Below are 27,688 nucleotides of genomic sequence, written 5' to 3'. Positions count from 1 at the left end.
AGTTATCTTAATCACGTGGGTTGGGGCACTTTTTCGTTAAAGGTCCTGGCAGGGCTAGCGCAAACCAGCTCTGATACCAAAGAGCCACAGACTTCAGAGATAAACAAGGCTTTCCAGGAGAAGAAGATTTTGAACACTTATCCGCCACCATGTCGGACAGCAGCCCCTTTGAAACGGACATGCTCACCCTGACTCGCTACGTTATGGAAAAGGGGCGTCAGGCCAAAGGGACCGGGGAGCTCACACAGCTGCTGAACTCCATGCTGACAGCCATCAAAGCCATATCCTCGGCTGTGCGCAAGGCCGGCCTGGCCCACCTGTGAGTCCTGGGGGAGTAGGTGTGGGTGCACAGACCTGCCCCTGATGTAGAGGGATTCGGGCCCAGGTGGGGCGTGGGCAAAGCCGCAGGTACAGGTCACTTGGGCAGGCGACCATGTCAAAAGCTATTTGCCTCTGTGCTCTGGAGGGAAGGCACTTTTAAAGTTTCTGTCTGTTGATAAAGGGGCCTTTGACTTGTTTCCAGAAAGGAACGAAATACTTGAAGACATGGTATGAAGAAAAAAATATATAATTTTTCCAGTTGCCATGTATTATAACGATGAGAAGCTCAGTGGCTGGTTGCATTAAAAACATAGATTGTATTATCCCGGCTTGTTTCTTATGGCACAAAGAAACCGCGAATAGGACTTGAGATTTTGCTTTATGATCTTTGCAGGTAGTAGCATTTTATTGCCATGAACTTTGCCAGTGTGTTAGGAGCTAGCAATCATTTACAAAATGACTTCCTGCCCTGCGTCTCTGTCCTTACTGAGGGAAGGAGTCTTTTGCTTTCAAAACAATTTTTTATTTCTTCTCTGAGACTCATTATCTTTTTCTCTACTTGGTGTGCAGGAAGCTGGGAGGTTCTGGGTCCAGGAGGAGGAAATGAAGAGCATTCTTCCACTTTGTTCTCTTCAGTACTTTATCCAAGCACAGAAGAAGGCCAAGTTCATACTATGGCTGCTGAATGTCACAGCTGCTGACCTTAAAAAATAAGCCAGTTATTTTATTTTATTTTATTTTATTTTATTTTATTTTATTTATTTTACTGTAAGGGAGAGAGAGAGAGCGCAGGAGGAGGGGCAGAGGGAGAAGCAGAGAGTGAATCTTAAGCAGGCTCCAAGCCCAGTGCAGAATCCAATGTGGGGTTCCAATCTTATGACCCTGAAATCATGACCTGAGCTTAACGGACTGAGCCACCCAGATACCCCAATAAGTCAGTTATTTTACCCCCCCAAAAATGAGTTTATTTGGGAATAGTAAGAGAATTACAATATGGGACAAGTGAGCTACGCCAAAAACCATAGGCTGGTTTAACAAAGGAGAAGGTTATTTTATGAAGGAGGACATTGGCAGGAGCTGTTTTGAACAAAAGTCCATTAGTGAAAAGCAAGAGTTCAGGGCCATAATGGTTTCTTATTGGCTGAGTTGGCAAGTCAATTTCTTGCAGGAGAGGCAATGTACATCCTTCCTTCTAGGAGCCCATAACTGATGATTCTTTCCCCGGAGGATTTTTGTGTTAGTCTGGAATTGACACTTCCTGCAATGACCTCCAGTGCTACAGTGTGAGGGCTCCCCCTTCTGGCCTCCTGACTCAATTTTAGTGAGGTTTTCCTTAACGTTCACATGGCCAAGAGTCCAGTTTAAGTCTGTGCTGAAAAGAAGCTGACTTTCTTTGCACTTCCATTTTTTTTTTTTTTTTTTGTAGCAAAGATCCTCTCCAAAGGTGAAGGGGCCCATTATTATTATTCCCCCAAATGAAGAAATAAAGTCTAATAATTTAAAATAGTAATTCTTAACAATTTAGTACTTTTGAACCAAAAATTTGATAGCGTTATATCACAAGATGTAATTCTCACAAGATAACTATAGGATTTATTTATAACGGGTAAGGTTTTGTAACCCAGTAATGACATCCAATTTAAAGACGCATTATGATCGGCCCTCCCTGATCTCTGTGTATTGCTATAACTGTATTGCCTCATAGACCAATAATGGCCAACCTTTACTTGTAACGATCTTCATGAATGCGAGGTGCAGCCATTTGCCTCCGTCCTGATCTCACCAGGTGACGGGCTGTGCTGAGTGACACTAAGTAGTGACTTTACCTGTCCCTGCATATGGCTCTGCTATGCTTAGAGCCATTTTCTGGGCATCTCCACTGCTTTTCAGTATTATTTACCTGCCTTAATGTGCTCGTCCTCTGTGCAGGACGCTTAGCTAGGCAGTGGATGCGGTGGTACAGTTATACTACGCGGCTTCAGAACTCTAACTTTGTGGCTGTCGAGTGTCCAGATGAAGTAGACTCAGGAACTGGATAATAAGTTGTTCATTTAACTTGGCTGCCTTCCATGTGACTGTCTACTCTTGTTAGGACCTCAGTTTCCCATTTGTAAAACAGAGGGGATGGGAATAGCCCCTAACTTATAGGATTGTTGTAAAGCTTACTGAATCCATGTGATGATAACTTCAACAGTGCCAGATCCATAATAAATGCTCAGTAAATGCTCATTATTACAGTGGGTCCAAGCCCAGATCTGGGGAAATTTGCCCGCTGGCTGGTCCATGCTGCTGAATGTCCACTAGGTGGCAGGTGTAGCCCATGGAATCAAGACTTCAGGATCCACTATTTTCTCAGGCTGAGGCAGGGGTCCTCAGGCTGGCAGAAGCCCCACATTCTGCCAATTCAGACATCCTTCTCCTGACCACTCACTGAAACACCAAAGTGGCAGTGTGAGATGCCCATTGCCTGGAAATTCCTTCTTTCTAACAAAATGCTGAGGTTATTTTAAGAGGACCCTGGAATTGCTTCTCATATTGCTAAAAGGTCGTTCTCTGTCCTGGAACAATTCTGTTCCTGAAAATAGGATTTTCACATGCTCCTGCCCCTTTTCTCATCTAGGGAGCCTCAAGCCCCTCATTCTTTGCTTCCTTTTTTGGGGAAGACATTTTAGGCACAAGCTCAATGAATGCAAACGTGATCAAAAATGTTCATGCTTTTTCTTCTCTTTTGTCTGTTCATTGCTGTAGGAAGAAGGGAATGCTAGAATCCTTCTCCTGGAAGCATCTTCATGGGTTTCTGCCAAAGTGGTAGAATATCCCATTCAAAAATTATCAGTAAAGCTTTCAAAAAATAGTAAAATATATTGTCCTGTGGATTATAAAGCTCTGCTGTATCCATGATCTAACTTGGAGCAGGTGTCAGACAGATCTCATTATGAATGTGCTTCCATTCTTTCTGGAAGGAGGGGTGCTAATGGGGATTAAGGGTAAATGGCACCTGGAGGAAGGTTGTCAGTCAAGGAAGAGGGTGGGAAGTGAATTGTCCCCTGCTTAGGGTACATCAGTGGTTCTCAACCGGGCTACCTGTTAGAGCCACCTGAGGATTCCTTCAGCAAATACATGGCTTTAAAAAAGGGGTGGGGATGTAGAGAAATTATTTTCCTGCCATGCTTTCTTCATAATTCAGTGAACGTATATTGAGCATTTACCACATCCTTGGGTGCTGTGGAAACCAGTACAATAAGCCACCTTTCTAGCCTTCAGTGAGCAGATAATCTACCAGGAAAGGTATTCCCATGAACAGATCACAAACTGCTGTGGAAGGATGACAGGGGTGTGCCTGGTGGTGTTGGGGCCAAGGAAGCCTCTGGAATGGATCAGGAGGGAGAGTAGGGAGAAGCTCATGGTAGGCAGACAGCATTCCTGTGGAGTGAACACCATAAGTGAGGGTGAAAAAGAGAGGAGCATCTTGATGGGTGCTGGTGGCCACAAGACTTTTGTGGCTGTTGAGATGAAAAAGGCTTGCGTGGGTATAGCCATGCCACTCTTTTTTTTTCCAATATATGAAATTTATTGTCAAATTGGTTTCCATACAACACCCAGTGCTCATACCAAAAGGTGCCCTCCTCAATACCCATCACCCACCCTCCCCTCCCTCCCACCCCCCATCAACCCTCAGTTTGTTCTCAGTTTTTAAGAGTCTCTTATGCTTTGGCTGTCTCCCACTCTAACCTCTTTTTTTTTTTTCCTTCCCCTCCCCCATGGGTTTCTGTTAAGTTTCTCAGGATCCACATAAGAGTGAAAACATATGGTATCTGTCTTTCTCTGTATTAGCCATGCCACTCTTGGCGGGAAGAGTGCGGGGATGGGGCAGCCAACCGAGGGGTCGGTGTAAGACAAGTGTGTGCCTAGTGGATTCCAGAGGCTGAGACTGGCTGAGTGAGGTCAGTGGGACAAGAGGCAATGCCAGCATGGGAACAGGGCTTCCTTGGTGAGGCCTTAAGTCCACCATGGGGAACTTGGGGATTCTGGGTGAAACCAGAATGATCTTGTTGGTATTTTAGAAGGACCCTGCCCATGACGGTGGAAGTTAGGAGAACTTTGCATACTGATATTCTAAAACATAAAGCTAGATAGAATTTTTCTTATGTCGCTTGAAATGGTAATGAAGAACAAAATTTAGTTAAGTCTGTCCCCAAATTTCCATCTTAAGTAATGCAAAGCCACCACAGGGCAAATTTCTCATTCAGTCCACCAGGCCATTATTTGAGGGTGATCAACAAATACTTGAAATTCCTGTGCTGGGAAGCCATGGTCCTTTAGTTTTGGGGTTAGTAATGATGGCGACATGTCTGACTTTATGAATTGGCTCTTTCCCTTCACCTCCCACTGCCCATTGCAGGTTTGTATTTTTATAAGATTGAATTCCAGTTAGCGTTGTTGGGAGAATACGGGGCTATGACAATATCCTCACGGTGTAAAGGAAGCAAGGTTGAGAATCACAGCTTTGAGACACGTTGCACTTGGTCTGTATAAATTGGAGATTTGGCAGCAATGAAGGGAAAAGTGGCTTATAATAATGGTGTCTGGGCCTTTTTTTAAAAGTTTATTTATTTTGAGAGAGAGAGAAGGAGAGAGAAAGAAAGTGCAAGCAGGGGAGGGGCAGAGAGAGGGGGGACAGAGGATCTGAATGAAGCAGGCTCTGTGCTGAGAGCAAAGAGCCTGATGTGGGGCTCGAACGCACAAACCGTGAGATCATGACCCGAGCAGAAGTGGGATGCTTAACCAACTGAGCCACCCTGGTGCACCCCCCCCCCCCCTTTCTGGGCTTCTCTGATGGAGTTTTGGATTCCCTTAACCATTTCATTCAGTCTTTCGTCTTCTTAGGTATGGAATTGCGGGAAGCGTGAACGTGACCGGGGATGAGGTGAAGAAACTGGACGTGTTATCCAATTCTCTGGTGATCAACATGCTCCAGTCCTCCTACGGCACCTGTGTCCTGGTCTCTGAGGAGAATAAAGACGCGATTATCACCCCCAAGGAGAAGAGGGTGCGTGTGGGGACGGGATGCAGTTCCCCTAGCCACCAATAGATGGTACTACTGAGTTGGGAAGAATCTGGTTGCTTTACTTTTCTTTAGTTCCTGGGATATTCCTATTCCTTAACTTTTATTTTCTGGGGGGGGGGGGGGGGGGAGAAGATTGCATACTCTTTTAGTTAGAAGTCTTATGCTGTCTAGTGGAAAAAAAATCCACAACAGGGGGGTGATTCATTCAGGGTAAAGAGTAATTTCCTGAAAATGCCTCAGTGGGTGGGGTTTTGTCTTCATTTGCCAGGAGCAAGTGCTGCATTTTTTGTGGTTTGAAAACCACCGAGTCCAGCAAAAACTAGAGCTCCTGGGAAGAGCAGACCTGTACTCTTCCCATCCCCACTTCTATTCTCCCTCTCCCCAACACACACTTCTCCAAGGGGCTCTGGTTTCATCAGAGATTTCTTCATTCCTGACAAACTGTTAGCTAATATAGAAAAGAAACTGTAAAGATCGTGCTCTCTTGCCTTAATACAATGGCAAACTTGGTTAGTGCAGGGCATGACCAGGCAGGGTCTGTAGCTACTCTGGTTTCACAAAAACAGTTCATTAAAGTCAGAGGTTTTCTAGTGGCCAAAAATTCAACCCATGTCCAGCTGTGATACAAAGTAAATACTGGGACTGGGCCTTGTTTTGTATATTGGGTGTTGGAGACCATTTCTTCATAATTAGCTGAGAGGATGAAAAAGGTAAAAGCAAATGTATGAAACATCTACCTTATACCAGGGACTGTGCAAAGCACTTTACTCTTGTTGTCTCACACAATTTAAGCTAAATCATACCTATTATTTTCAACTTTCAGTTCCCACTGTTACATGCCTCTCAATCATCTCTCCTATCTAATCTATTGTTTTCTTCCCCATTTGGCCTGATCTATACAGGTCTTAGTGCTGGTTCTTGAATATTCTATGCCTACTTCCACACCAGTTCTTTGAACATTTTCAGCATATGCTAGATGTTCAAAAGATATCTGTTGAATGAATGCATGAATGATTGAATGGGTTCAGTTGAATTATCCACAGGGAGAATGGGAAATTTCCAAACTTATGGATTATCGCATTTTTTAGCCCATCTCCACCCCCAGTGAGAGAGGGAAAAAAAAAAAAAAAACAGCTTAAGCTAGGGCATTAAGTCACCAGAAAGTCAGGGAAAAGTAATTTTAGTGGTGGGAGAAATGACTTCCATCTTACTTGATGTTATATTACCAGTATTTAATTAGCCTAATTAGCCAGGAAACTCTGGTCCCCATCACTAAAGCTCTCCCAGAACCTTGCACATAGGAGGTCTGTAAAAAGTATCTGATGATTTCTTCCCGTGGAATGTTGGCTGGAGCAGCCTGTGACAGCGGTGTGGGTGGGCTGGAAAGATCCAGATCTGTCTTCTGGCCTTCACACAGGACAGGTGGGTTGGATGCAGCAAAACCTGGGACAGTATTTTTATTCTCCTGACGTATGTATACATGCCAGCTCTCTTAATAAGACGGATCCAGAGGCCCTGGGACATTGTTCTGAGATTTTCTGAAGTCTTTTGGCAAAATTGCTCCCCAGTGAGAAAAGCCTGTCTGCATAGAGGTTCAGAAAGAATCATGAATAAATCCATAACTGACTTTACTGACTTTACTGTGGATATGGGTAGAGCTCGCTCAGGTTTATCTTCGGCTCCTCTACCTCTTCCCGGCCAGGTGCCAGTTTCAGACATGGTTTCCTCTCACACCCTCCACTGCTATGAGGCCCCCATGGGCCCACCCTGGAGGGAAGGGCAGAGCCAGAGGAGGCACGGAGGTGGATGGGATTTCCGTCGCCCCATGTGGGCATCGACTCATCTGTCTATGGGCACGTTGGCCCCGAGCTCAGGATTCATAGATGCTGAATCCTTCCTTAAGGGATACTTTGCCCTCCTTAAGTAATTGCAGTTTTTGGTAAGGATATCCCTTTGGTCTGGGTCACTTTTGATGTAGTGGTACCGACCATGCACTGCCACTTCACAGAGTGTATTGGTTGGAAGGGCACCAATCAGGTGGTTCTTCTCTCTGTGCATTTAGGGGAAGTACGTGGTCTGCTTTGACCCACTGGATGGATCTTCTAACATCGACTGCCTGGCCTCCATTGGAACCATCTTTGCCATCTACAGAAAGGTGAGTCTGATCTTTAATGCCTTTTCCCTCTTGGTGGCTTCTGGAAGGTTCCTGGCCTGGGAGCCACAAGTTTGGAGTTCTAGCCTCTATCTTCCCACTGACCAGACCCACCATTGTAAGCAAACCATAACTCACTCTGGCCTCGGGCTCCTCATTGGAAGAGCTGATATGGTAATTTTCCATCTGCCTTCTTCACTACATGGGTGGGAAGGTAAAATAAGAGGACAGATGAGTCTTGGTTTTAAGAAAATGGGAGTGACACAAATATCAGATAGAGTATTAGGTTCCAGGTGGCATTTGAGGACTCCTCTGTTTCTTCTTTATGTTTCTCAAATCTTATTTCATTAGTTTTCTATTGCTGCTGTAACAATTAACCACACATTTGGAGGCTTAAAATAACCCCCATTTAGTATCTACCATTCTGTAGGTCAGAAGTCTGAAAGGCATGACTGAGTTCTCTGCTCAGGGTCTCATAAGGCCAAAATCTGGGTGTCAGCCAGCCTGGCTTCCTATCAAAAGGCTGGGGGGTGGGGAATTAGCTTCCAGGCTCTTTTAGGTTGTTGGCAGAATTCAGTTCCATTCTGTTGCAGGATGGAAGTCCTTGGTTTTTTGTTTTTTGTTTTTTTCTGGCTGGTACTGGGGTCATTCTCAGCTTCTAGAGGCTTCCTATATTCCCGGGCTTGTGCTTCCTTTCTCCTCCAAGGCAGTGAAGGCAGGCCAAGTCTTGCTCAGGCTTCTAATCTCTCTGATATCCCCACTTTGCCTTGTCTCCCCTGCCCTCAGCCACAGAAAGTTCTCTGCTTTTAAGGGCTCATTTGATTAGATTGGGCCCATCTGGAAAATCCACAATGATACCTCTCTATTTTAAATTAGTGACCCTAATTGCATCTGCAAAGTCCCTTGTGCCATGTAATGCAACCTAGTCACAGACTCTGGGCATTAGGACCTCTTTGGGGCCATTTCGCGTATACACCACATACCTGCCAACAGAGGATTTTATGGGTGGGTTTGCAACCACCCAGTATTACCAGAAACTTCATGTCACACAACATAGTCCACAGTATATCTCAGTTTAAGATCAGTCCTCACTCTAATCAGAATGGCTGGGCCTTTTCCCCAGGGGGACTGTCAGGCCGAAGGGATACTACAGGCTCTGGATGGTCTTAAGGATAGTTCGGTTGGCTAATCTGCCCTCTGGGCTGGTCTTAGAGGCCCATACCTCTGGCTCTACAGCACACATTCTTTCCACTGAACTATGATCAAACACACACAGGCATCACTGATTTCTATGCTACCAATTTGGCACTAATCATGTAATGTGTATGTAATTAACTTTCTATGAGTGTTTTCCTTCATGCTCTTAGATTATAAATGTGGGGGAGGATTGGGTACATCCCATGTCGCCCAGTGTGTTGTCTGTAGATATTGATATTGCAAGATTATTTGTGCTTGACTGATGGTTGTCCAAAGAAAGAGGCCAGAATTTGATTTTCAGGGGCAAAAGCTTAGCAGAAACGTAACCTTAGCAGAATATGTGAATCAGCCTAAGCTTTCTTTCTGTGAAGAAAATCAAGGAGCAGGATGGGGGCTCTGTTACTTCTGTTTTGGAGAACCAAATGTAAGCCAAGCCAGCCCAGGCTAGAGGAATACTTTGAGAATGTTTCCCAATTGGTGTTTCTCTCTCTCTCTCTCTCTCTCTCTCTCTCTCTCTCTCTTTTTTTTTTCTTGTGAAGAGAGAAAAGGAGAATTTTGCTGAGGGAGCAGGAGAGAATGACCCAAGACACTTTCTCTGGTGTTTGAGAAAGTGAAAGACTAATATGATGTTTGAAGGTTAAGCCAAAATGAGATAGGTGTATAAAGGAATGTTACAATGTTCTCTTTTTGAAATATAGCTTGGAAATAAAAATAAAGAGATAGGTGGTATGATCTTTATGAGATTCTGAAAAAAGACACCAGTTGTGTCTTTGAGGTGGCTTTCAACATTGGCTTTTTCATTGTGGCCAATACTGTTGACGGCTGAGCATGAGTCAGGAACTCTTCTGCCCACCTACAAGCACAGGGCTCCTGGGTCACTCATCACCTCAGCCCATGAGGCAGGTGCACACACTGCTACCAATTTTTTTTTTTTTTTACTGGGGAACAAATTGAAGCACAGAGAAGTTAAGTAACTCAACTAAAATCACCAGTTGGTACGTGAAGGACAAGAATTCAAACAGGCTCTCCAATTCTGCCATCATGGCTCTTAATAGCTCCTTGCCCCCACTCCCAATTTTACTGAGATCTAATTGATGTATAGCATTGTATTAGAATAGGTGAACAACATAATGATTTGATATATATATATATATTGAAATGATAACCACAGTAAGTTTGGTGAACATCCATCACCATAGTTAAACAAAATTTTTGTCTGGTGATGAGAGCTTTTAAGATCTACTCTCATAGCAACTTTCAAGCATACAATCAGTATTATTAACTATAGTCGCCACACTGTACATTACATCCTTAGGATTTATTCATCTATTAACTGGAAGTTTGTACCCTTTGACCACCTACACTCATTTCCCCCTCACCCTTCCACCCCTGCTTCTATGTTTCTAGAAAAAAACATAGGACAATATCTTCCTGACTTTGGGGAAGGTAAATATTTCTTAAATAGGACATAGAAAGCACTAACCATGAAAAAAAAGGCTAATAAACTGTAGTTCATTAAGATTAAGAACTTTCATTCATCATAAGACAAGATAAGTGAAAAGACTGGCAGAAAAGATTTTCAATACATATTTCCAACAAGGAACGCCTATGCAGAATAAATCAAGGACTTCTACAAATCAATAAAAAAATACCATCAGTAAAATCAAAGGGATGGGCAAAAGCTTGAATAAGCACTTCACTAAAGAGATATTTTCCACACAACTGGTTAATAAGTACAAGGAAGATGCTCAAAGTTGTTAGTCATCTGGGAAATGGATGTTAAACAATGAGACATCATTCATCGCCACAAGAATGGCTCAAATGAAAAGTGTGTACCAAGTGTTGATGAAGAAACTGGAATTGTACATTGTTGACGGCAGCAAAAAGTAATACAAATACTTTGGAAAAGTTGGCATGGCACCTGTGATGATAAACATGTAGTAATACATTGTGGCCCAGCAAGTCTCCTGCTGGTATGCACCCAGGATAAGCGAGCACTTGTGACTGCCCAAAGACATGCACAAATTATTCATAGTAGCCCCTAACTAGAAAACAAAGCCCAAGTGTGTATCAACATTAGAATGGATAAATAATTGTGATATATTCATATAACAGAAAACTACATAGCAATGAAAAAGAACAAAAAGTTTCTGAATGCAAAGACATAGATAAAATTGCAAAGAAGTAAGGTTGTGAAACATAAGCAGATACAAAAGAACACATGCTTTGTAATTTCATTTATATGAAAACAGGCAAAGGTGATTATCCTTTTGATGTCCACATGATACCTTTGGAGGCTGTGATAATGACTGAAGAGGTACCCAGAGACTGCTAGGTTGTTGGAGATGTTCTGTAATTTTTTTTTTTAATTAAAGTGTATTTATTTTGAAAGAGAGAGAGAGAGAGAGGGGGAGAGTGACAAGAGCAGGGGAGGGGCAGAGAGAGGAAGAGAGAGAATGCCAGGCAGGCTCTGTACTGTCAATGCAGAGCCCAATATAGGGCTCAAACCCACAAACTGTGAGATCATGACCTGAACTGAAGTCAAGAGCCAGATGTGTAACCGACTGAGCCACCCAGGTGCCCTGGAAATATTCTGCAAGCTAATCTCAGTAGTTACATGAATATATACTACACATATGTAAAAATTCATTGAACTGAACAATTCAGATTTGTGTGCTTTGCTATGTTTAAGTTATACCTCAACAAAAAGAAAAATAGTCTACTTTTCCATACCCTCTACCACCAACACATTGAGCCTTTGCAATTGTCACTAACTTTACTGGTAAGTTGCCATATGATGCATCCCTTCCTTTACCCGTGACAGATTTAGATATTTTATTGGGGTAGGAAGAAATAAAAAGACCCGAGAGGGGCACCTGGGTGGCTCAGTTGGTTGAGCATCTGACTTTGGCACAGGTCATGATCTCACAGTTGATGGGTTTGAGCCCCGCATCAGGCCCCCTGCAGTCAGCTTGTCAGTGCAGAGCCTGCTTTGGATCTTCTGTCCCTCTACCTCCCTGCCCTTCCCCCATTTGTGCTCTCTCTCTCAAAAAATAAATAAAACATTAAAAAAAAAAAGCACCTGATAAAGATAACACCAAATCATTTGCAAACTATTCTGAGATTTTCTGAGAGAAGTGTCATGGCAATAGAGATTACTAATGTGAAGTAGATTTTTGAAGTCTCAGAACCAGAAAAAAATGAGCCTTTCTTTTTTTCCATGCACTAAAGTAAATTACAGATGGTTTAATGGACTTGATGGAGAGATGGGAGATGAAACTGGAGCAAAAACAGAATAATATTTGTCTCTGGCTTTGTTTTGATGTAGGGGAAATTCTATCTAACCATAAAGACAAGAGAAGAAAATAATGTGGGCTGTAGTAAATAATTTCAATTACTAGAAAAACTGCACTGCAAAAGAAAAGGGCACTGTAAATAAAATTAAAAAGCAGATGACAATTGAGGAAAATAGGTGTAACAAGTATGTGGTATTAATATCTCTCATATGTAAAAAGGTATTACAATAAACAACAAGAATACAAACACCCTGAGAGAAAAATATGCAAAGATATGAAACAGGCAACTTACAAAATAAGAAATAAAAATGGACAAGAAGGCTATGAAGTTTACTTTGTTAACTATAAGAAATGGAAATTAAAACAAAAGAAATATTTTTTTTTCAGTCACCAAACTGGCCAAGTTGAAAAGATAGTGCTCTTTTATGTTCATGAGGTTGAATTAAAGTGAATGCTTTTATCACTGATGGTAAAGCTATAAGTTAATGCAGTCTTTCTGAGAGGCAACTTTTCAATATATATCAAAAGTCTTTCACCCAATAATTTCATTATTTGGAATTTCTCTGGGGAAAATGATCAGGGAAACATGTATTTGTTCACTAGACTGTTCATCTCAGAGTTGTTTTGATATTGAAAAAAAAGGAGACATCTAAAGGATAAAAAGGGAATACTATAAACACCTCTACCTGCATAAATTGGATGAGTTAGATGAGCAATTCCTCAAAAAGCACACTCTGTAAAGAGGATGAGCGCACAAGCTACAGAATGAGAGTTTGACAAAGGACTCAAAACTCAACAGTAAAAAACTTGAAACAATCCAATTAGAACATAAAACATAAAGAGACGTGTCACCAAACAGGTGAAAAGAAGTTCCTCGGCAAAGAAGCACACAAAAGATGTTCAACATCACTAGCCATTAGGGAAATGCAAAGTAAGACCATGATGAGTCATCACTACATACCTAATAGAACCCCTGAAATAGAAAACAGTGACAATACCAACTGCTACAACGGCATGCATTGTTAGTGGAAATGTGAAGTGACACAGCCACTCAGGAAAAGTTTGGCAGTTTTTGCATTTTTCCCAGAGAATTGAAGATTTATGTCCACACAAAAAACCTGCACGTGATTGCTCATGGCAGCTTTATTTGTAATAGCCCACAGCTGAAAATAACTCAAACGTCCTACAACAGATGAATGATTGAATAGTGATACATTCATACCATGGGGAACCACTCAGCAATAAGATGGAATAAACTATCAATACATGTAACAACTTTGATGGATCTCATGGGTTTCATGCTGAGTAAAAAATTTCAGAAGTTCACAAACTTTATGATCCCATTTATGTGATATTCTCTAAAAGGCATACTTATAGAGCTGTAGAAAAATCAGTGGTCGCAGGGGTTAGGGATAGCAGAAAGGGGCGGAAGGTGGGAATGACCATAAAGGGGTAGCATGAGGGAGACTTCTGTGCCTGATGGTATAGTTCTGTGTCTTTATGTGGTGTCTACACATGTGACAAGATGGCACAGAGTGGTACACAGACTTAATACCAATGCCAATTTCCTGCTTTTGATATTGTACTGTAGCAAAATATTTACAGTGCAACTATTGAAGGAAATTGGATGAAAGGTACATGGGATCTCTGTACTATCTGTGCAACTTCCAGTGAATCTTTAATTATTTTAAAATAAAAGGTTAAAATTCAGGAAAATCTAAATTTATATAAGAGGGTGATGAAATTTGGGAATGCCTTGCAATTGCCTGTCCAGCATGCTCCTGAAAATGTATGTATGCATGCATATATATGCACATGTATTAACTTGCATGGATGTTTGCATGTGTGAACTGAATGCCATAACCATGTGCCAGATTGCACTTCATGGTGGGAAAACAGGCCTGAACAAGACAATTGGCACCTGCCACCATGCAGCTTACAGTCTATTTAGGAAGGCAGACATTAAACAGCACTAATGAAGGTGTGTTGGGAGCTTCCCAGGAGAAGCACTAAGTACCTGGAAGATTAACCAAGAGGTCAGAGAAGGCCTCCATGGAAAGATGATGCTTCACCTGGGATGTGAAGGTTAACTATGAGTTCCTCAGGAAGAAGGTGTGAGGAGAAAAGATTGGGCCATGCTGGCTAGAAAGAAGGTCATATACAGATTCTTGGAGCTCAGATGCAGGGTGGCGGAATGTTCAAGAAGAGAAAAGAAGCTCGGTATTTTTGCGGTGGGGGCCTGGGTGTGGGGTGGAGGATGGTGTTGGACAAGGCTGGTCAACCAATGGGGGACAGATCATGGAAGACCTGGTAAAATGAGTTAAGAATATCAGATGTTGAGGCAGTGGGAAGTCAATAACGTGTTTTAAGCGAGAAGTGAAATGGATCAGAGTGGGGCAAGGGTGGAGTTGGGGGATCAGGAAGGAGGTAAAGGTCACTTGGGGCCAAGCAGTGATGGTAGGGATGGAGAAGAGGCCATGGAGTTGTGAAGAGTGGGTGCTAGGAAAGACTGGGCTCAGTGACTGAGTGGAGGGCATGGGGTAATGGCAAGGAGGGTGGTCAGGGAAAGGGAGGGGCAGGTGACCCTGAGGTTTCTACTGGGCAAATGACAGTGCCATTTGCTGAGACAGGAAGCAATGGCAGAAGAGCAATGGAAGAAGATTTTGGGGTTGAGATGGGGCAGACAAATTCCATCTTAGATGATATTGAGTTTGGGGTACCTGTGGGATACCTGACTAGGGATATCTGGTGGGCAGGTGACTCCGAGGCTGGGCTCTCAGAGGAGATGAAGATGGAGGACTGGGAGTGTGTGTAGGGCTTTGAACTCTGGTTGTGGGTGAGATTACCGAGCAGTGTGTAGACTAAGAAGAGAGCTTTATTAGTTAGGGCTCTGGTGTAAATGGCAGGAATGGCAGGAATGGCAGGAATGGCAGGAATGGATTAGGAAACTCCAAGGTAGGAATATGGCCAGCCTCAGGGAAAGCTAGGACCAGAAAAGAGTCTCTTATCTTGCCTTCCTGCCACGTGGCCAGTTCACTCCTTCTCTCTGTGGACCAAGTTTTCTCTGCTTCTTTGGCCAATGGCAGAAGAAAGGTGCCATCCCACAGCTCCCAAGTTGACATAAACCAGAGTGTTCTAGCCCCAAATCTGGATTTCTGGGTAGACTGTGATTGGGGCAGTTTGGGTCAGGCATCTACCCCAGACCTCATTAAATTTTTCTGTCTCACAGCAATTCAGAGTCTCCACATTGGATAGGGTGGCAGTTAAGAAAGTCCATTTTGCACTGCGGAGAACCAGGAGGAGTACCTGCATTAAGGGATTGGAAGAATAGGGGATGGCAAAAACAAATGAGAAGGCACAGCTAGAGAGTTCAAAAGAAGTCCATGGAAGGTTCCTGGACCCAATTCCAACATGGGGATGCCATGGGGTCCCCACATAGCATCAAGCAATTCTCAGACACCAGCAGGTGTCCAAGAAATCAACTCGATTCTGACACTATCTATCCGGAGATAGCGTCAGATTCCAGGGTTTAAGGGCTCAGTCCTACAAGGCAAGCCTGTACTTCTGACCAACATGCTATAGATTGAAAGTTCCAATGACTCTCCCCACCGCCCCTGCCGGCAACTCAATTCAGATGCCAGTCGAGAGCCCAGGTTTTTCCTGTGCTTCTGACTGGTTATAAATCAGAGGTTCCCAAGACCCCTTCCTCGGGTTTGATTAATTTGCTAGAGCAGCTCACAGAACTCAGAGAAACATGTTGTTAGATCACCAGTTTATTATTAAAGGATATAACTCAGGAACAGCCAGATGGAAGAGATCCCTAGGGCAGGGTAAGCGGGAAAGGGTGCAGAACTTCCCTGTCCTCTCCAGTTACACCACTTTCCTTGTATCTCCAGATGTTTACCAATCCAGAAGTTCTTCAAACCTTGTCCTTTTCCGGTTTTATGGAGGCTTCATTACATAGGCATTGTTGATTAAATCACTGGCCATTGGCAACTGATTTAATCTCCATCTCCTCACCTCTCCAGTAGGTCAGAGGGTGAAGAAGAAAGTTCCAGCCTTCTAATCACGTGATCACGTGGTTGATTCTTTGGGCAACCAGCCCTCCTCCTTCAGTGCTGTCCCAAAGTCAGTCATCATCATGACAAAGACACCTTCATCACTCTCAACACTTAGGAAAGTCTGAGTGTTTTGGAAGTTGTGAGCCAGGGACTGTGGGCAAAAACCAAATATATAGGAGAAATGCATTTTGGTCATCTGAAGGAGCAAATACATATTTCTTATAAATCACAATATTGCAGTCCAGAAAAGAAGGAAGTGGACAGATGCTTAGGAGAGACCCATGTCTCTCACCTAAGAAGGTGACAGTAGTCAAGGGACCCAACATGGCCCAGGGGTAGGGTCAGAAGGACTGGACAGTGTGCTCCTGATAGAGTGGACAGCTGGTAGCATTCGAAAATGTTCCGAACTGTAGACATGGGCTCATTGTGGTGTGGGGATGGAGGTGGGGGGCAGGCAAGGACTAGGCCTTCAAGGTACAGCACATGGAACAGGGAAGAGCCCTGGGCCAGGCTGCCTGGGTTTGACTCCACCTCTGAGGCTTCTTGATGTCGGGTGAGTTATCCAAACATTTAGATTCTGAGTGCCTCATTTACACAATGGAGTTGATAAAGATTTTTCCCTCTTGCTTATGACTATGAAGAGAGGCTGTGGTTTTAGCATCTTGAGTGATTTCTTGGCAGGATGCAGACGAATGTGTTCAGAAACCAGGGAGAAGTCCAAGAATGGCCTTTGCAAAATGACTCAGGTAGAACCGTTCATTAATATGGCAGCTCATTCCCTCCAGGTGCATGTGCTTCAGCTCAAAATGCTGAGAACTGCGCTTCCTTCAGTGCCAGCGGCCTCTGGCAAAGGGTTCTGTCCAGAGACAATAACACACCATGTTCCTCTTTTCTCTTCCACAGACCTCAGACGACGAGCCTTCCGAAAAGGATGCTTTGCAGCCAGGCCGAAATATTGTGGCTGCGGGCTATGCCCTCTATGGCAGTGCAACCCTCGTGGCTCTTTCCACTGGGCAGGGAGTAGATCTCTTCATGCTTGACCCTGTAGGTACCCAATATGGCAGCATCAGTACTTAGGACTCCATGTACCTCTGTGCTTTAATTCCAGTCCCCTGGGATAATTTTCTGGTCATTCTTAATACTTGCTTTTTGGGGCCAGAGAGTCTAGTTGGTGAGCCAACACCAACATCAAAAAACGTTAAAGACTTTTGTGTAGTGGAGGACATTTGAAGGGTTCTTAGGGGTCTGTCCTATCAACCCAGACCCTGTCCTTAAGGAGTTTCTAATCTAAAAATGTATTAAACCTCTTTGGCTTATGGGAATACAAATGATTTAAAAAATCATAATGTTGCCAATGTCTAGACAGTAACATGGACTTTTTAGAGCAGCACCATCCAATAGAACTTTCTGTGACCATGGATATGTTCTATAATCTGTGCTGTCCAATTTGGTAGCCACTGGCCCCATGTGGCTATTGAATACTTGTAACGTGATTAGTGTGATTAAGAAACTGGGTTTTAAATTTTATTTTATTTTAATTAACTTAAGTGACTACCCTATTGGACAGCTGGGTTTGTAGGACTGCCTCTAACATACATGTTCTTCCCAGTTAAGTAAAGGATGTTACTGCATTAATGGTAAAGCTCAAAACGCAAGCTGAAATGGGCAGGTCTTGAGGACCAGGAAGCAGGAGTCACAGGAATGGGCTTGCAGCTTGGCCAGTCTGTTTTGGACACTACCTCTGATTCTGTGTCTCTCACTCCAGGTTCACTTGCCAGGGAGGAGAATTTAATTTGCCAAGATAAGTCAAATGCATGAACTGAGCTAGAGGAGGCTCAGTCTAGTCTTCCTAGACTGGCATCCACTGAGGAGAGTTAGTTCTTCAAAGGGAGTCAGGCTGCTTTTAGGAAGTATTACTCCACACTGGGCTGTTCCAAAGCAACAAATGTCCACAGCAAGTTATTAAATTTCATGAACTAAAAACCACCAAGAAATTGCCTCTAATAAAAAGAAGTTGGGTTTACTGAACAAAGGAGGATGTGTTCTAGAGGAACAGTAGAGTGTCGTGGTAGGAGGGAGTTGGGATGGACTTAACTATATAGCAAGTGGGCTTTTGCTTGATCTCAGGAGGATTCAAGAAAGAGAGGGTTAGTTCTGGTTTGGGAGTTGTCTAGAAGTGGGCACAATTAATGATTGTATATCAATAATTTTTATCTAGGAGGTGGGAAGATTAAAGTGAGGGTAGAGATTCATTGGGAAAGAAGCAGTCATCACATACAGAAGAGAGGGATGCTTAGTTTTGTGGCTGTTGAGTATTCTTATCATTGTCTTATTTCAGACATGGTCAACATGGTCTTGCCTCTTTATACTCTTGGAAGGTAAATTCCTATGTTTATTAGGAACCTTCTGGTCTAGCTGCCAGCTGTGAGCTGTCATCGTGGGGGATTTTCACTTTCTTAGTCTTTGAAGTTCGTTAAAGCTGATTACATTTCCAAGCCTGGTTTTCCTCTTAGTGACTTAGAGAGATATCTAGCCCTTCAAAGTGATACCTGCAACCACCTAATCACATCCATAAGTACTCAGATAAACAGGTACCTGAGGGATGTCCTTATAATACCAGCACTCAGATAAAGGGGTACACTGGGGATATCCTGCAGAGCAACCACAGTGGGGGCACTGCCACATTTTTATTAATGATTCGGAAGATTTTAAAAGTTTTTATCCATTTTACTCCTTATGCCAAGTGAATACAGTTTCTGGTGGAAGGGATTTCCTCCTTAACTTATGTAAGAGTCACTGGGATATCAGGAACTTTTAATGGTTTCTAAGACTGAGTCATTTACATAAATGGGCCACCCATTGGTAGGGGAACTTCATTGCCCACCCTTATGACAAATCCAATCCGTGAAACTTCTTCCTCTCATTGTCTATGGCCCAAAACTCCCTTGAAACATTAGGAATTAACTGGGGATGAGAACTTGGGGGATAAATACTGCAAGCTTCCCTATAAATGAGTAACTGGGCAGGCAGTGAACATTACCAAGGAATGTTCTCCAGCAGTCCCACATTTTCTGATGCTCTCTGATTGTTTGGCAGTGTGCTGTGGGCTTCTGTTTCCTGGTTTCTCTCTTCTTCCAGGTGTTTCTCTTCATCTTTCTAGGCTCTTGGTGAATTTATCCTGGTGGAAAAAGATGTCAAGATAAAAAAGAAAGGAAAGATTTTCAGTCTCAATGAGGGCTATGCCAAGTATTTTGATGCTGCCACTTCGGAATATGTGCAGAAGAAGAAATTTCCAGAGGTGAGTGAAGGAAGCCTAACACAGTAGCAGGGAGAATGCTGCCTCACTGGATCCCTGTTTGGGTGGTGGCTTTGGGAGCCTGGCTGACAGAGGTCGGTGCCACTGATTATGGCTCTGGTTGGTATGAGAATGACTGACTCTGCCTTTCTTCATAAATGACCAAAGTCTTTTACAGCTAAAGTTACCTACTAAAGATAATATTCCCCAGTTAGTTTTTTAAGGAGACATTGTTTATGAAGAAGACAGACTACATTTTCAAAATTCAGGATTCAGGCCTGAACTTCTCAAGTCATTTGTTTACTGAGCTACCACCTATGTAGATTCTGGTCATTCCATTGTAGATGGAATAATTAATTCTATTTTAAAGTCCCATTCACATGCCCTAATATCAGGGCCTTGTGTTTACCCCAAGCTTTAGGACGTTTTTTGTCTCTCAAAGGGATAACCACGTTCTAGACTTCATGTGGCTGTTAATGCAGCCCAAACACTCCAGTCAGTATGTCCACCATACTAAGAGAGCTTTTAAGACAGGGATGGGAGCAGAGTGAAAGAATTTCTAGACCAGAAGTATAAATTCTGGTCTAAGTTGGAAGAGGGGCTCAAGTTTGTTTACAAGTGGGACCCTCTCTCACCAAACTCCGGGGCATGTCATTGGAATTAAAAAGTCAGTGTTCACTTATCACAGAAATGGTAGACTGCTGAGCCCAACATATTAACCAATATTTCTATACGGATTCAAAGATGAGACCCTTTTAAACAGCAAAGGAAGGTACCTATTCCCCAATATAAAGCAAATCTCCAGAATCCTCCAGTTGCCATTTAATGTGAAACCTGAGATTTACTATGTATCTGTTCTTAGCATAAAAGGCATTGTTTTGCCTACAGGAGGTTTTGGTTTTGCTTGCTTACTTTTACATAAAATCCCTTACAATTTCCATAAACTGAAGACTAGGGATTAGTTGTTAGGGAAAGTCGCTTTCTGGCTTCAGAAAGTTTAGTCTACATGCAATGGCTGGAAACTAGTGTGAATGCTTGATAATTTTCTCAGGCAATGCTTGAGAGTCCAGGGAAGTACTTTCTTCTGGATGTAAAAACAATGATCATTTTGACTCAAGTGCCGGATGGTCTTGGGAGCGTCCAATTCTGACTGATCAGAGAACAGAATGAAACCTAGAGTTGGATCCCAGAATTTCTACCTAAATATACAAAAAGGAATTTTGACTTTGGACAAATGGGAATACAATCAACAGGGTGGTGGGCATCCTCCTGGCTGTAGTGGAGGTTTGCAGTGATCCCTTAAAGAAATTAAAAGAAAATTACGGAAAATAATCTGTGCCCCCTTCCCCAAAAATTCTCTGTGAAGAGAGAGGGGCAGAGATGAAAGCAGGAGAGGTTGGCCTGATGGGCGTCAGCTTGAAGCTGTTGCTTTATTTTATTAAGTACTTTTTACTATTTTTAAATAAAGGAAGGCCCAGGGTTACCTGAGTGGCTCAGTCAGTTAAGCATCCAACTTCATCTCAGGTCATGATCTCATGAGCTAGAGCCCCTCATCAGGTGAGCTCAAGCCCCGCTTTGGGCTCTGTGCTGTCAGCACGGGATTTTTTCTATCTCCTGCTCTCTTTCTCTCTCTGTCCCTCGTGGGATTCTCTCTCTCTCTGCCCCTCTCTCATTCATGCCCCCCCAAATAAAGAAATAAAAATTAAAAACAAAACAAAAACAAAAACAAAAAAGAAAGGTCCAAAGAAGAAGGCAATAAATAGTTTGCGATGTTTCTACTTGACCGAAACTCTGATTTCTATTCTTGTTAACAAAACTTAAAAAGTAATATATCTCAAAAGTTAAACATAGAATTACGATTTGACCCAACAATTGTGCTCTTATGTATATACCCCGGATAACTGAAAACAGGTATTTAAACACACACACACACACACACACACACACTCACACACACACACACACACACACACACACACACAAAGCCCCACCTTATACACAAATGTTCATAGCAACGTTATTTATAATAACCAAAGGTGGAAACAATTCAATGTCCATCAACTGAAGAATGGATGAATAAGTGATGGTACATCCACACACGGTAATATTATTCAGTCACAAAAAGGAGTGAAGTACTGTTGCATACCACAGCATGGGCGAATCTCAGAAACATTTATGCTGAGCAGAAGGAGCCAGATGCAAGGACAAGGTTAATGTATAGAGTCAGATTAGTGGTTGCCAGGGGCTGAGGGAGGGGATGGCAGGGACTACTTAATGGGTGTAGGGTTTTCCTTTGGGTGATGGAAATGTTCTGTAACCTGACAGTCATTGTTGCACAACATTATGAATGTGTACTAAATACCACTGAATTATGCACTTTAAAGTTGTTAATTTTATCTGATGTGAATTTTACTTCAATTTTAAAATGTGATCTAAGATGAGGAAATGTAAAACATACAGAAATATACAAAATTAAAAGCAAAAGTCTCCCCCCTCCCATACCCCCAGCCAAGTTGCTCTTTCCAGGGATGACCACTGTTCAGTGTTGCTTCTATTCTTTGAGCTGGGATGGTGGGAGGGATTATGCACATCCATCTCCATATCTACCCCTTCACCCCTTCAGAAGATCAGGTAGAGCTTATTAGTCTCACCTGATTTTCTCTTTCATGACTTGAAGATTGTTCTACACAAGCACAGACAGATTTGTGGCATTGACTGAAGGGGCTGCCCAGCCTTGTGTTGAGAGGACAGAATGAGCTAATTCCTTATGGAGAAATGCTTTGCTTGCCTCTGATTTTCCACCAGGAGACCCAGAGCTGCAATGGAGATGCCCAAATGTGTACACTCGTGACCTCGTGCAAGTAGATGTGCACAGCACATTGCTTACTGGGGTTACTGGATCAAAGTATATGAGCACTTAACATGTTAATGTTATCAAATATTCTTCCACAAAAATTGCATCGATTTAGTCTCTGGTGCCATATGAAAGAGTACCCGTTTCCCTGCATCCCTGATGGTGCTAGATATGGTGAATCTGTAAAACTTTCTGTCCATCTGATGGTAAACAATGAACCTTGTGGCTTGACTAGTGTGTAATTAATTATGATTTATGTCATACATGTTTCCTTGTATTTATTGAGCATCTACTTTTGTCTTGGTAAATTGCCTATTTCTATCTTTTCAAATATTTAATTAGTATTATTTATCTTTTTCTTGTTGTTTTGTATAAGCTCTTAGTAAATGAAAGAAAATAGCCTTTGTGTGTTATTCATATTAGAAATATATCGGGACTTTCAACTTTTGATCCTATAGAGATGCTTACAATTTCATGTTATATTTATTTATTTTTTATTTTATTTATTGATTTTTTATTTTTTAAAATTTACATCCAAATTAGTTATCATATAGTGAATGATTTCAGGAGTAGATTCCTTAGTGCTCCTTACCCATTTAGCCCATCTCCCCTCCCACAATCCCTCCAGTAACCCTGAGTTTGTTCTCCATATTTATGAGTCTCTTATGTTTTGTACCCCTTCCTGTTTTTATATTATTTTTGTTTCCCTTCCCTTAGGTTCATCTGTTTTGTCTCTTAAAGTCCTCATATGAGTGAAGTCATATGATATTTGTCCTTCTCTGACTAATTTCACTTAGCATAATACCCTCCACTTCCATCCATAGTTGCAAATGGCAAGATTTCATTCTTTTTGATTGCTGAGTAATCATCTTCTTTATCCATTCATCTGTTAATGGACATTTGGGCTCTTTCCATACTTTGGCTATTGTTGATAGTGCTGTTATAAACATGGGGGTGCATGTGTCCCTTCGAAACAGCACACCTGTATCCCGTGGATAAATGCCTGGTAGTGCAATTGCTGGGTGTAGGGTAGTTCTATTTTTAGTTTTTTGAGGAACGTCCATACTATTTTCCAGAGTGGCTGCACCAGCTTGCATTCCCACCAACAATGCAAAAGAGATCCTCTTTCTCCGCATCCTCACCAATATCTGTTGTTGCCTGAGTTGTTAATGTTAGCCATTCTGACAGGTGTAAGGTGGCATCTCATTGTGGTTTTGATTTGTATTTCCCTGATGATGAGTGATGTTGAGCATTTTTTCATGTGTCAGTTGGCCATCTGGATGTATTCTTTGGAGAAGTGTCTATTCATGTCTTCACTGGACATGATCCATTTCTTCACTGGATTATTTGTTTTTTGGGTGTTGAGTTTGATAAGTTCTTTATAGATTTTGGATACTAACCCTTTATCTGATATGTCATCTGCAAATATCTTCTCCCATTCTGTCAGTTGCCTTTTAGTTTTGCTGATTGTTTCCTTCGCTGTGCAGAAGCTTTTTATTTTGATGAGGTCCCAGTAGTTCATTTTGCCTTTGTTTCCCTTGCCTCCGGAGATGTGTTGAGTAAGAAGTTGCTGCGGCCAAGATCAAAGAGGTTTTTGCCTGCTTTCTCCTCAAGAATTTTGATGGCTTCTTGTCTTACATTGAGGTCTTTCATCCATTTTGAGTTTATTTTTGTGTATGGTGTAACAAAGTGGTCCAGGTTCATTCTTCTGCATGTCGCTGTCCAGTTTTCCCAGCACCATTTGCTGAAGAGACTCTCTTTATTCTGTTGGATATTCTTTCCTGCTTTGTCAAAGATTAGTTGGCCACACATTTGTGGGTCCATTTCTGGGTTCTCTGTTCTGTTCCATCGATCTGAGTGTCTGTTCTTGTGCCAGTACCATACTTTCTTGATGGTTACAGCTTTGTAGTATAGCTTGAAGTCTGGGATTGTGATGCCTCCTGCTTTGGTTTTCTTTTTCAAGATTGCTTTGGCTATTCAGGGTCTTTTCTATATATTTATTTTTTGTTATATCTAATGGATTTTGTGTACCAAATTATAAATTAATGTATTCATGTTTCCTTCTTCTGTGCTGTCTAATACATAGCTACTACCCACATGTGGCTATTTAAACTTAAATTAATTACCATTAAATAACATGTAACATTCCATTTTCATCTATACTAGTCTCATTGCCAGAGCTCAACAGCCACATGTGGTCAGGGGCTGCCATGTTGAACAGTGGTAATAAAAAGTATTTTCATCATCACAGAGAATTTCACTGGACAGCCTTATTCTAAATTATTTGTGAGTTTCTCCTTTTAAGTGTCTCTCCATCTTGAAGTAATTTGGTTGTCAAGAATGAGGGTAGGAGTCTTACACACCTGTTTTCTAAGCAGCTAGCCCAGTGCTGCTCTCTATATAGTGTTCTTCCATGTTGATTGGAAGGTCATGTTTACCATAAATGAATTTCTTGTCTATCTTTAGGCCCAGGACCACGCTCTATTCTGATCTACTGTTTGGTGTTTGCATTTCTTCTTTGAATATGTAAACATTGTTAGTTCTCTATATGTTCTTAGATTTGGTAGAGATACATATGTTTCTCTTGTTCTTCATTTTCATAAATGTTCAGGTTTACTTTGGCAGATAATTTTAATACCATTTCTTTCGAGTTTCTTCCCCAAAAAGTCTTGATATTTTCTAAGAGTTTTAGAATCTTAGTTCCTATGTTTAGGTCATCTATCCACTTTGAGTTAATTTGTCATATGGTATAAGGTAAGCTTTTTGTTTTTTTGTAACATTGGATTATTCATCTTCTTACCATTGAATTGTAAATTCATTTATTTTTATTCATTTATGTATGCTAGTCTCCCCCTTTAGTTGGTGATTTCCTTGGGACTGTCTTCCCAATTTTGGCCTTCTCGGGGCCCAGCGTGGTGCCTGGCGTAAAGAAGATGCTGAAAAAAAATTGTTTTAATGTTTATTTATTTATTTTGAGAGAGAAAGTGAGAGAAAATCCCAAGCAGGCCCCATGTTAGCATGGGGCTCAGTCTAATAAACCGTGAGATAATGACTTGAGCCAAAATCAAGATTTGGACACTTAACTGACTGAGCTGCCCAGGTGCCCCTGAAAATTATTTATTGAGCTGAGTTTATACAAGATTTCTGAACATGGTTACTCATGTTGTTACCTAGGAGAGCATATTGCAGATTTTGCATTGGATCTAATACTCAGGGTTTGGAATCACCTACAATGCCTGTTTTTATTGCATTTCAATTTGTTTTGTTGGGTGAATTTCTCTTGCTGTCTAATCCAAGCCTAAATGCTTTTGGGGTCTCCCTCTTTCCTTAGAAGCCTTTAATAGTTAATTTCCCATGCGTTGCAAACTTCCTAGACCAGGATACTTGGGTAACGGAGTATCTAATTCAGATGAGCATCTTATCTCCTCTCTCTGCCTTTTAGGATGGCAGTGCTCCCTATGGGGCCAGATACGTGGGCTCCATGGTGGCTGATGTGCACCGCACCCTGGTGTATGGAGGGATCTTCCTATACCCAGCGAACCAGAAAAGTCCTAAGGGCAAGGTAATTCTCTTTTGTCCACTGGCTCTGGTCAGTAAGCCAGTTGGAGTTCCCTTTCTCTTCATGTCTGCTTTTTAGTTACTGCTCTGTCCTTTTCACGTCCATTTGTGAGTGGGCATGTGGAAGAGAAATGAGGGCTATTTCCCATTAATGAATTTGAGGCTGTGGGAGAGACGAAAATTGTCGTTGTTGGCAATTTTCACTGGCCTTCACTTCCCCTTTTCCTCATGCCCGTAACTCACCATGAGTCAACTGTGTTCATCTACCACTTTCTACATATTGTGCCTGACCTGTAGCTTCAGCACCACCGGATTCTAGATTAAGGATCCTTTAAAAATCTAATGAAGAGTATGGACTCACTTTCCAGAAAAAAAAATGCACATAAACATACACACTACATACGTTTTTAAGGGGTTCACAGATGACCTGAAGTCTACCTATGAAGCCCCTAGAGAGTTCCCAAACTCTAGAATAAGAACTGGTCAGAACTTATTCAATATTTCTACAAAGGTAGCTCCTGGAAGATCTTACTGCTACTTTATGACACAAACCCCCAAATACTTGTATTATTAGGTGGGAATCTTATGATCCAAGTGCATCTGTCTTGAATAGACCCTCCCATGGAAACGTGTCTGTTTTTTAGCCAATCACAGAAATCATAGGTAAGTAGACACATCAAAACACAGGTCTACTGTATTCTTGGGGCACAGCAACAACTAGCCACATGTATATATGTCTCCCAGTGTGTGCAATTTGAACTATTGGAATGCCGGATTCAAAGCCAATGACCAACCAAGACAGACTCTGTTCCTGCCTTCAAGGGTGAGCATATAAGGAAGAAGGCAGTTACTAAACAGAGCTCAGTGTGACAAATATATGAAGAGGGACGTGCTATTGGAGTTCAAGCAGTAGAAGTTAATTCAGTCTTGGGGGCTAAGAGAAAAGACCATTTAAATACTAGCAACCTACCTCGTCAAGTTGATGCTTGAGATGTGGAATTCCTCCATATGATCTTGGACACTGAGGTTATCCTGAGAAGCTACCTAGTATTCTCCAGGTGACCTCCCGTCCCACCCAAGCGGGACTCTTTCCTAGTCATAAGGCCTCACGTACAGAGGCTCCTGACCAGACCTCAGCGTCAATTTGCCTCATTGCCAAACTGTAAGAAACTAGTATCTAGATCTCATACTTCCAGACAAGGAGGCAGGTCTCCTGTGAACACAAAGGTCACAAGATGGGTAGATACTGACCAGCAGTGCCCCAAAGATGTGATGATGAACAACGTCTGATGCACCCAGCCTTCTGGAGGGCCCTGACCTCAGGAAGCCCACTCTGCTGGGGTGCCCAGTGTGCTCATGCTAACGAGACAGAAGTTCAGCAGTTGTAATTCCTTCACTGAGCTTTAGGGGTGTGGCATGGGACTTTTGGCAGCTTGCCAAGCTTGTCCACCTGACTCTGTTTCTCCACAGCTCCGGCTCCTGTACGAGTGCAATCCCGTGTCCTACATCATAGAGCAGGCAGGAGGCATGGCGACCACAGGCACCCAGCCTGTGCTGGATGTGAAGCCAGAGTCCATTCACCAACGAGTTCCCCTCATTCTAGGGTCCCCGGATGATGTGCAGGAATACCTCACCTGTGTACAGAAAAGCCAGGCAGGCAGGTAGTGGGTTTGACCCTGCAAGCTGTCTTCTCTTTGCCTTGTCCCTTCTATTAAGGGCCCTAAATGAACGATAAGTGGAAACAATGGTGACGAGTAACAAAAGGCAAAGCTCCTGAGTCACATCCAGAAGAACAGCAGTGGACTGCTTGTCACAGATCCAGACGCTAGAGGCGCTTCTGTGCTCAGTGTAAAGGGCTCAAAATAAAAACCCACATGTGAAAAGAA

At 42.4% G+C, this 27,688-nt stretch overlaps 1 protein-coding gene across 1 annotated transcript; it reads left to right on the top strand.

Annotated features, from left to right (window-relative positions):
- Positions 1-31: 31 nt before the first annotated feature.
- Positions 32-27,688, top strand: FBP2 (fructose-bisphosphatase 2). Its single transcript, XM_045468343.1, has 7 exons — positions 32-319; positions 5,209-5,371; positions 7,452-7,544; positions 16,999-17,139; positions 19,256-19,393; positions 25,687-25,806; positions 27,273-27,688. Exons 1-7 carry the CDS (start codon positions 150-152, stop codon positions 27,465-27,467), a joined length of 1,020 nt encoding a protein of 339 aa, XP_045324299.1. The 5' UTR covers positions 32-149; the 3' UTR covers positions 27,468-27,688.

Source organism: Leopardus geoffroyi, chromosome D4 (assembly GCF_018350155.1).
Source record: "Leopardus geoffroyi isolate Oge1 chromosome D4, O.geoffroyi_Oge1_pat1.0, whole genome shotgun sequence".
Lineage (NCBI taxonomy): Eukaryota > Metazoa > Chordata > Mammalia > Carnivora > Felidae > Leopardus > Leopardus geoffroyi.
Note: the sequence above shows the minus strand (reverse complement) of the source record. Positions and strands in the feature narration are given on the sequence as shown.